We start from the raw sequence: 10,633 nt of genomic DNA on the forward strand, positions 1-10,633 counted from the left end.
CATTCTTACATGACTGTAAGGCTGACAAATTGTTCAAGAAAATCCTGAAAATCACCACGAGATCCGTTTCTCCAAGTGGGGTATACGCACTCCGTCGAGTGCAGTGGTTTTCAAACTTTTGGGAGGGAAGCCAATATATCAATTTTTAAATTGCGTTTGCGATGCGACATCAGAACCAGAAGCCCACCTCGGAGGAGATCCTGCTGATGGCCGAGCAGCTCAACATGGAGAAGGAGGTGATCCGAGTGTGGTTCTGCAACCGGCGGCAGAAGGAGAAGCGGATTAACCCGAGCAGCAGCGGCACGCCGCCGCCGCCGCCCGGCCGGGTCTCGCCGGCCGTCACGCACAAAGCCCCCTCCTACGGCCCCCATGTGGTACGGCCCCTCGCCCCTCGCCCTTGGCCGGGCTCCCCCAACTCTCCTCTTTTCAACCTTTCTCTCTCGCTTTCTGCCCGCAGATTTCCAGTCCGGGTGTGCCCCAGGGCGGCGGCGGCGGCGGCGGCCTCAGCACAACAGGTGAGCAGCACCTGCTTTCATTTGCAAGTCACAAGTCGAGTCATTTTCTGACTCGTAGGACATCGCCGACGTGACGGCCACTCGGGAATGTCGCGTCAGTTGCGTGTCAGGGCACAAAACGAGATCCAGCCGGCTGTGGGCGGGCTTTACCTCAAACGTTTTTCCCGATAAGTCCGGTATTTGTGTTGCGGCAAGTTTGTGAGGGTCCTTCGCCAGATGTGTGAATCGCAAACTGCATTTTTTTGCGATTGTCCCATTCAATTGTGTTGCGCTGCAAGTCGAGATTGGCCAGGAAGTCCCCAGTCAAATCTTGACTTTCGTGAGTTTGACCAAGTGAGGCCCAACTCCTCAATTTGCCAACTTGAGTCTGACTGGAAGCGAGCGCTAATCCACGTTTGTGCGTTCTTATTAAAGCTGCGCCCACAGGAGTCCGTCAACGAGATGAAAAATGTGATTGTGTGGCTCGACGAAATCCCGAGCAGAGCGCGAGTAAACATCGATTGTGTTGTGAGCCACACAGAAGACGACATTTTGCTTTATTAGACGATGGCGCGTGTATTTCCTGGAGTCCAACACAACGGAGCCAAAACTTGGACCTATCTTGCTTTCTGTGCAAGTGCGACGCGTGATGCGCCGGCACGCCGACGTGGTCGATTTACGGCGGTCGCGTGAATAGAGGCCAACCGTTCTCCGTTTTGGTCTTGGAAGAACAATACCCACGTTGATTTCCGAGAAGTCGCCATATTGTGTAACGTCTCTGCACGAGGTCCTAATGCCTCTTGTGGTTGTCCGCCTCCTAGCCGCCGCTCTGTCGCCGTCGCCCGTCAGCTCCGTGGCAGCGGGGTCCACGTCCTCTTCTTTAACTCCGCCCCCTCACAGCACAGCTAGCCCCGCCCCTCCGGCTCTGGGGGCTCACGGGCTCAACGCCGGGTGAGTCCCAAACACGTCACGCTTGTCGTCAACCGCTAAATGCCGCCTTCAAACGTGTCAGACTGACGGCTGCCCAAAAAGAAGGCAAACAACAGAAGACGTTTAATCAAAATAATACACAATGAATATCTTTTCTCTTGTGTTAGGAACACGATGATGGGAGTAAGCACAGGAATGAACCAAGCGTTCATGGGCAGCAGTCCGCTGGCTACCATGCAAGGTGGGCGGGTCGAACATTTCAAACCACTGTGCCAATTGACCAAAATCATCTCTAGTTTCAAGTTAAAGTTCATATTTATTTATTTATTTTTTTTATTTTTTTTTTTTTTTAAATTTAATTTGGACCAAAAAAAAAAAAAAAAATCACAAATTTGAAAAAAGTCTTTCAAAGAATGTTTCTTTGTAAAACCAAACCAGTCCAAGTAACAAAAAGTCTTCAAGTTGTTTATGGCCGCCGCCACTTACTTGATGTTGACTGTCAAACGAAACATAGCACAGAAATACGCGCCGACTTCAAAATGTGTGCGAGCAAAAGGCAGTAGAAGGGCTCGTGAAACTAGCATTGGTTTCTCCGTTGAAATAATTCATATTTGAAAACGTTTAGGCAGGCAGTACAGCTATAGCCGGGAAAAAAAAATATTCTTTATTCTCGTGCCCCAATATTAGTGTGGCACAGATGTTGAATGGACCTTTTACTGTCAAAAAGTGGTAGAAAGACTTCTTTTGCTATCTTCTTGCAACAACGGACCTTTGTGTGTTGTTGTTGTTGTTGTGCGTCGTTGCGCCTTCGTCCAGTGCGCCCGCATTGAATGTCGCGTTCCGAGTCGGTCTGAAAATGCCAACGCCGCCGGCGAAAGAAATCCTTCTCTTTGCCGCCGGACGTCGCGTTTGCTTTTCAAGTGACCTCGTGGAGGGAAAGCCAGATGATGGGATTATGCGGGGGGCTGTCACGCATGCCCGCTTTGGTTAGCTTGTGTAGTGACTGCTTCGTATCGATTTCTGTATTTTGTGTGTGTGTGTGTGTGTGTGTTCATAACTCGACTTTTCTTTTTTTCTCATCACTGTTGAGATTTCTCTTAAAGGTTGACTCATCTTTTTACTTCCGTCTGTCTTTCCTTCCCTTCACTATATTCCTGCCTCCCTCTTTCCTTTCTTCTGTTCAATTTTTCCTTCCTATCCTCCCCCCTTCTTTCCTTCTGTACCCCCCCCACCACCCCCCCCCCAGTGCTGGCAGCGAGCGGCGGTCAGCTGTCAATCATGGAGACGGGAGCGGGTCGCATGATTCTGGGCGCCGGGCCCGGCGGGGTGCCGCCCTCGCTGCGCTCCTCGCTCTTCCTCAACCGCCCGGCGCTTCTGCCCATGGTGACGGGCTCCATCTCCATGGCGACAGCGTCCCCGCCCGCCGCGGGGCCGGCTGGGGGCGCCTTCCGTTCGGCTTTCGCCCGCTCTCCTCCCGCCGGCGCCCTCCGCCTCCCGGGCCCCCCCTCCTGCCCCGACGACTCCCCGTGCTCCAGCCCCGCCTCTTTCTGTTCTTTCGGCGAGGCCTCGCCGCCGCCCCTGGGGGGGGCCACGGCCGAGTGACGGCCGATCGGGGAAGGCGGGGGACGGGAACGGATGCTTTAAAAATGTCGCCTTTCGGCGGAAGCCATCGCTTGTCCTCCCGAGCCAAAAAATGTACCCAAAGGATGAGAGGAGGGCCGGCGAGGCGGCGGAGAAGCGACTCGAAACCAAAAAACAACAACAACAAAAACTGTGGAGCTGGGAAGTGGCAGGAAGTAGACCAAGTGCATGACGGGAGGCGACCACGATGACACCAAAAACCAAAATCTACAAATACCAAAAACTCAAAACCAAATAGAGAAAGACAAAAAAAAAAAAAAAACGGAGAGAAAAGCTTTAGACGTTCGCATTCCGATCCATCTGGGATCGACTTTCCTCGACGCCATTTTCACGCATTCCCATTTCACTCAGGGCAAATTCATTCCATTTTTTCATGTTTTTGTTTCCTCATCGCAGTGTGACGGTCACGTGCGACCGCTCTACCTCGCCAGCCATCAGGAGGAGCAGGCAGGCGGCCAGGCGGGCTGGCGGGCCGACTTTGACGCAGACTTCGGGGCCCTTATCGGGGATTCGGGGGGGGGTGGGGGACTTGTTCATGTTGCCCGATGAAAGCAGGACAACAGTCAGAAGTTGTGAAGCCGAGTTTAGAGCATTTTGAGCAGGATTTCGAGACCCACACAATATTGTTTGGGACAATATGAGCGTCGAAGCTACCCAAAGAGAGGAGATTCCGTTCTTTCACTTTATTTTTTTCCGCTCCACGACCGTCATCTTTACTCGCGATGGCGGCGCACACGCTCTACTCCCTAGCGCAGTGTGAGGTGCTTAAACTTGTCTAGTAACGTCCAACCGACGGCACGACCCGAGGTTGGCGCTTCCCTTCTCCCAAAGATGCGCTGACTTCAAATCTTTACGCGCCGCCATCTACAGGGAGCTCTTGGTCAGGACGACGGGTCTACCGAAAATGTATTTGACGGATATAAACGTCAGTGGTGGTAAAAAAAAAAAAAAAAGTTTACATTCCAGCGGACGATTAGAAACGTTTTGGAGGTGTTCACGGACACCCACTTAAAGATCAACTCCAGAATGTCCACGCGGCGACATTTGAAATGAGGGACGCCTCGATTGGATGCGTTTATCAAACGCCCGCCCGCTCGTTCGCCCGCTCGTTCGTCTATATGCTTGCCTTATATTTGCTGTGCCAACCCCCCGACCCTGCAAAACCAGCAACAAAACATCTCCCAGTCTATCAGGAAGTTTTTTTCATCTTCATCGTCTTCATCACCAGCAGCAGGAAGCTGAAAGTTTGCTCAAACCAAAGTTTTCACGCGCCCGACGGCCAAACCTTTTCATTGATTGATTTATTTATTTAGGATTCATTATTTATTTCGCGGCAACGGCCTCCATACTTCATCACCGTCTCCATTCCCTCTCCCAGATGACCGTCACTCTCGGATACCAAAGTCTGGCCCGTGGCAGCCGCGGTCGCACCTGAGACCGCATTGACTGAAGAAGAAGAAGAAGAAGAAGAGGAGGAGGAGGAGGAAGGGCTGAAGCGCTGCCCTGCCCTCCATCCTTTCCTCCTTCCCTCCCTCCATCATTTTGTCTTCGCATCAAAGGACCAAAAGATGAGGAAGGAGGAGGTGCTTCAGGTGCTCGAGGAGGGAGGAGACGCACTGGGAGCCCAAAAGACGAGAAAAAGAAGCAAAAGTGAGGGCTGACACCCTGAAACCAAAAAAAAAAAAAAAAAGGAACAAAGAGGATGGCAACGGGGGTGGGGGGGGCTCGTATGCCCGTGAAGGCCTGCCATGGTTTCCCCCCCCTCCCCCCTTTTTTTTGAAGTTTTCCTTCCTGGACTTGTTGTGACTCTCAGAGAGGGGGAAAAAAAACAAAACAAAAAGATGATGAAGATGACGTACGGGATCTGCCTCATTACTTATGCAGCGGGGGCGGGGCTTGGGATGTATTTTCATATCGTTTGCTGCTCATTTCTTTCCGAGCTGAAGTCGTCGCTTGGCGCAAAAAGAAGACGACGGCGACCAAAAAAAAAAAAAAAGCCAAATGCCAAACAAACCCAAAGTTTTTTTTCAACGTCGAAGCCAAACCGCAAGATTGGACGTGTGTGCCAAAATACAATAATTCATAATGACCGATAACACGTACGAGCCGGTGGTCATCCTCTTCATCACTGTGACGATTTGATTTGTGTACATTCTATTAAATGATGTGGTTGGTAGTGCTTGTATATCATTTGATAGATACGATATTAATTGATCATTTCCCTCCTATTTTCACGTCTACATTTATTGGCGTAATAGTCAAACTTAGAATAATAATCACAGTGTCGGTGGGAGGAAAAACTACATTTAAGAACCAAAAAGCTTTACACGGAAAACTTGTTGTATTTATTGTACAAAATGTCCCTTTGCACCCTATTTATTTATGTATTTATTGTTGTGTTTCAAAGGCCTTAAGATTATTTTTCAGTACTCGTCTCCAGACAATTTTTTTATCATTTTTTTTTTGCATTCAAACAGCATCTTCTGAGCATTTAGTAAGAAATTGTACAAAAGTGAGATGAAAATTGTTTTCCAAATATTTCATTCCACCGAAGGATTTTGTACAAAATCGCTGCAAACTTTCAAGTCCAACGTGGGAAATTCTTGTCCAACGAGTTGAGTCACTTTTTCGCGTTTTTCTTTACTTCACGATTGAGTCGCATTTGGAACAGTACTCAAAATAAATTAGTAGAGAAATGTAGTAAAAAATGTTTTGCAAATATGTATGTAGTAGGAAATGTAAAAAAAAAAAAAAAAGTGCAAACAAACAAATAAGCAAAGTTTAAAACAAAACAAAAAAAAAAAAAATCATATTTCTCCAAAATGTCTGCAGCGGCTACGCTAAAAACATCATTTTTTTCCAAATCCTAAATTGTGAAACGAAGAAAGCGGCCCGCTGAACATTTGGACCGGTCGGACTTTTGCTCGGCGTCCGTTTCGTGGACTTTGGTGCGTCGGAAAGTTTTCGCATTCTCCCAAATCAAACGTGCGCGCGTTAATGACGAGCGTCAACTCGGGAGGTCCGCAGTCGTAGAACCTTCAGAATGGGTTTATAATTTTTGGGCTTTTTGTTTCATCTTTTATTCTTTTCAATCTGACTCGGTTTGCTTTGAGTATTTTTGCAGCTTCAATCCAAAGTTCAATGAAGTAGACGGCGAAAAAGAAAAAAAACCCCCAAGAAAACCAAAAACCAAAACCTCAATAGTCCAAACCAAAGAAGTCACTCACCTCCCTCCACCTTTAGTTTCTTGTGACGTAGATTCCCGCCTTTCTATTGATGATGTGACAAAGGCCACTCCGGATCTTTGAATGTTGTTGTTGCTTTTTGTTGAATTTTGTAAACCCGGATGTTGTTCTGTCTTGAGTTTCTGCATCGCCCGGTTTGTGTGCCTGTTGTTTCCGGGATGGGGGGGGGGGGGGCTTCCAAGCCAACGTGTAAGTGTTAGGAATAAAGTGCGGATTTAGACCAAAGACCTCGTGTGCCCACAAGTTTGTTCCTTTAGCTCAATGCTAAGCTAATGATGCTAATCCTCAAGGAACGCTCAGCAAGATGGCGTGCGAGAGAAATTGCTGACTTGACACGCTAACTTCACCTGTCCATTATTTGTCCTGCTCATCCTCATCAGGGTAAAACGAGCATTCATACTTTTGGCCGATACGGGGAAGCCGACGCGTTCCTGGAACGTGTGAGCGCGCCGGGCGAAAAGGATTCGAACCCGCGACCTTTTGACTGCGAGGCAGACGTCGTCACCGCAGTAAGCTGACGCCGTCGTCCCGTCGCCTTCCGAAGCTCCGTGTCTATTGCGTTTCTCAGTATCAGAACATTTGACGTTATCAATCAAATCTCCATCTGATTTTTTTTAGAACCGAAGAAGAAGAATTGAAAATATTAAAACTCATAAAAGGTTATTGATTTGGTTATTTGATCAAAAGTAAACATTTATTTTTGTTAGATTTTTTTTCATGTATTTTCAAATAAACATAGTGTAGTATTTAAAACGAAAACTTCGATATCTTCTATTCGATATTATTGTGCTCAAGATCTTAGAAAAGGAGGCATTCCTCATAAAATGCAAAGTTATATCATTTTGAAGCTAATGTCGAATTTCTTGGCAATATCTGAAAGCTGTTGAAATGTGCTCTGTGTCCGCCAGGGGGCGCCCCCGCACCACCATCCAACTTTGGTTTTTTGTTGATGCTTTTTTTTTTTTTTTTTTTTTTTTGGTCCTATTCATACTTGACATAAAATGTCACTCATCTCATCAGAGTATGTCCCCCCCCACCCCCCCCTTTGTGACTTTTAAGTACCTAGATCTTTCTTCTCGTCAGGATCCGCAGCGTGGTGCCTTTGCGCCCCGGGTTGCGACGTCACGCGCGGTCGTGGTCGTCGGGTTCGTGGGCGGGGACTGTCGTGGTATGCGGCGACCCAGCCGACGCTTTCATCTTTGTTAGTTTGGGCCTGATTGCAGATTCACTTCTGTAGTTGTCATATTGTCTTAATGGTGCACGTTTGTCATTAGGTCAACATGTTATGATCACCTTTTTGGCAGGCTGCACACACACATAAAAATGCAAGCAAAGCACTTTTATTACAGGTTTATATTTCATGGTCTTTTATTCTCAACGTATTTGTTTGTGTGAAGGACAAATATGTGGTCAATTCCAAAAGTAATCTGTGCTCTGGATGAAATTCTTTTGAGGAACCATCTAAAGGTCCTCCAAACTGGCATCCGCCAAAGTCTTTGCGATGGCTCCACTGGAGGCCAACTCGTGATTCCCAAAATTGGTCTTCAAACACGGCCGACTGGGCCGCGCGGCGGCGTAGCTCAGCCGCTTACCGGCGCTTTCCGGTCGACTCGAAGGCCGTTCGGGTCACGTGACGTCCGGCGCCGGACGCCAACTCGCCATCGCAACTGAGAAAATAAACAAACCTCTTTGATCACAAAGGACCCTTTGACTGCCCTCAAAGCCCCCCCACTCACCCCCCCCTCCCCTCGTTCCACTTGGCCTTGCCGTCATCCCCCCGCCCCCCCCCCAACCCATATCATCTGATCACGTGACCTGACGAGAGACAGACAAGGGGGCTCCTTCTTCGCAAACATGTCATCAACCGGCGGGGGGTTCCCGGGGGACGTCGTGGTCCGCAAGAAGCACAAAACAACGTCGTCGCGTGTGCGTGCGTGCGTGCGTGCGTTAAGGTGTGAGCGCGTGTCTTGCCGTCTCCGTGCAAATGTGGGCGGGAGTAAAAAGCCCCCACCCCCCACCACCCTCCACACCCCGCTCGGGCGTGGCACCGTTTGCCCTCGGGCCCGATTCGGGGGGGGGGGGGGAGTGAAGAAAAAGACTTCATTGGAAGTACGGAAAAAAACACAAAGTCGTCGGCAGTGCGGAGGACCGGCCGATATTAAACCTCAACTTTTGTCCTTTGCGCGTTTGCCTCGTCCCAAACTGTTTGCGGCTTGATTGACGCGGCCGCCGGCGGGGGTCCACGCACACGTTCCGAACTTTTCTCCGCCAAAACTACTTTGCACTCACCGAAAAAGTCTGATTGATTTTTCTGCCGTTTGTTGTAAATGTCTTTGTGTTTTGCCCAAAGACAAGTTGATAAATTTAGTACAAGGAGCATCTTTGTTAAAACAAAAGAAAAAGTTGTCACATTAGTTGGCCAAAGGTCAGCAGTCCAACTGCCGGAGCCCACGTACCTAATAAAGCGTCCGTTGAGTGTGCGAAAACAATAAACCGGACGTTTGTGCGTGAACGCCGAGCGCCAACGGCAGAATCGGTCCAAAACGCGCCAGCGATCCTCGGATACGTCGGCCGGAAGGCCCTGGACCGCTTCCGGCGGGGTTAGGAATCGCTCGCCAGAGACTTTGCAGTCTTCAAACCAGCGCGACGGCTCTCGCGATTGCGCCGGTGACGTAACGTCACGCTTACGACCGAAAGCGGCGGCGGGCGCTAGCGACGCGACGGGTCGAACCGCATTTCTCTGAAGCGTCACAATTTCCCCACCAAATGTTTTTCAGTCGCGAAGCTGCTTCTGTGGTCGCGGCGTTAGCAAAGCAGCGTTCGCGCACGCTCTGTTAGCACGCGACGTCACGTTACGCGTCAAGAGCAAATTTCGCCGCAGATTGTAAACATGGAGAAATTGCAGCATGGGCGGCTACGTGCCAGCAGTTGCGCACTTTTGCTTCTACTCGAGCCCGCTCGGTCCAGTTCTTCGCGCCACTGTCGATACTTTGTGACCCCCGAAAGAAACTATGGGGGGGCGGGGGGGGGTTGCATATGTTCAGTGGTGCTGTCAGCTAGGACCTGAATTAACTTGGTTTGTGCAGATTATTTTCTCTCCCAAATAAATTTTTGTGGTCTAGTTCAATCGGTATGTGAAAATATAGATAGATATATAATAGATTTTCTTGTTGCCATAAATCAATTCTCATTGACAAGTGGTCTTTTTTTTACCTTTTGGACAAATGTTGTTTTGTATCATTGAGTCAAGTCCACTCAAGGTTCTTTCCGATGAACGTTTTCATCATAATGCCAACTGTGGCCTTTTCCCCCACCAAATTGAATCGTATCAAAATATGGAATCGTATGATATTGTTTTGGAAGCCAATGGCGGCGCGTGTCTCTTATGTATGGATTTGGCCCCCACGCCAGAGATTCCCAACGCTAGCGTGACGCGGACGAGACGGCGGCGGCGTGGCGCCTGCGTGAGATCTCCTTGGCAATAAAAGTAAATATTTTCAAATTTGCATGCTGATTTTTTTTTTTTTAGGGGTGGGGGGGACAGGCGATGGTGATCATTTCCAGAACTCTGCTGTGTTTCCTGTCGATCGAGTTTTACTTGCAACAGACAATTTGATTCAATATTGACATAAAAAAAAATGTGGATGTTGTCAGAAATTGTCTTCCCCCTCCTGTTTGGAGGAAAACTTTCACAGCGGTCGCGTCGCGCTCGGGAGGTTTTCGTCCTTTGAAGGGAAAAACGGGGGGGGGGGGGGGGGCGGCGGCGAGCACGTCGGAACTTGTTTGTGTCAACTTACTCAACCTGCTTTCCGTTTCTTTCTCTTAAGAGGAGGTCAGAAGCAGACGGAGGTCCCGGCCGACCAAAGAAGCAGGGGAAGAAAAGGAGCGTGGGATGAGAAAGGAAGTGAGAAAAGGTGAAGAACGAGACAAAGTGTGCTGAAAAGAAGCACGAGAACGTGGGAGGCGCGGGGCCACCTCCGCTGGGGGGGGGGGGACACTTCATCGAAGTGTTTTTTTTTTTTTTCCGCTCGTCTCGGCGACCGCGGCCACGCGGCGCCGGCACGCTCCTCGTGATTCACGGTCGCCCGTCGGATCGTCGCGCCTCACCCGGCCATCCGTCCATGGTTTCCGTGGAAACGCCACGGCCCGGGTCCAAAGCGGGACGACTGGGTCGCCAACACTTGTTGAACTTTTGGCCAGAAACGCTTTTTGCTTCAGCATTTAATGTTTTCACACACACAAAAAACAAAACTTGTTGACAGCGGCGCTTTGTGGAAACTGAAATTTATCTTCGGGTGTCCGAAGATGGCTTCCAGCCCCCCC

General features: G+C 49.3%; 1 protein-coding gene across 7 annotated transcripts in view; it reads left to right on the top strand.

Annotated features, from left to right (window-relative positions):
* The window catches only part of LOC133502502 (POU domain, class 2, transcription factor 2-like), a 52,961-nt gene extending 42,335 nt beyond the window's left edge, over positions 1 to 10,626 (top strand). For 5 of the 7 annotated variants that reach the window (XM_061823380.1, XM_061823371.1, XM_061823396.1 and 2 more), the window contains 5 exons: positions 174 to 374; positions 458 to 515; positions 1,316 to 1,445; positions 1,592 to 1,665; positions 2,671 to 6,501. In XM_061823380.1, coding sequence (XP_061679364.1) covers positions 174 to 374; positions 458 to 515; positions 1,316 to 1,445; positions 1,592 to 1,665; positions 2,671 to 3,026 — 819 coding nt within the window. In that variant the 3' untranslated portion in view covers positions 3,027 to 6,501. Of the gene's footprint in view, positions 1 to 173; positions 375 to 457; positions 516 to 1,315; positions 1,446 to 1,591; positions 1,666 to 2,670; positions 6,502 to 10,137 lie in introns of those variants that run through there. The other 2 variants (XM_061823411.1, XM_061823420.1) reach the window with 2 other exon arrangements.
* The last annotated feature ends 7 nt before the right edge of the window (positions 10,627 to 10,633 follow it).

The sequence above is a fragment of the Syngnathoides biaculeatus genome, chromosome 1 (genome assembly GCF_019802595.1).
Source record: "Syngnathoides biaculeatus isolate LvHL_M chromosome 1, ASM1980259v1, whole genome shotgun sequence".
NCBI classification, from domain to species: domain Eukaryota; kingdom Metazoa; phylum Chordata; class Actinopteri; order Syngnathiformes; family Syngnathidae; genus Syngnathoides; species Syngnathoides biaculeatus.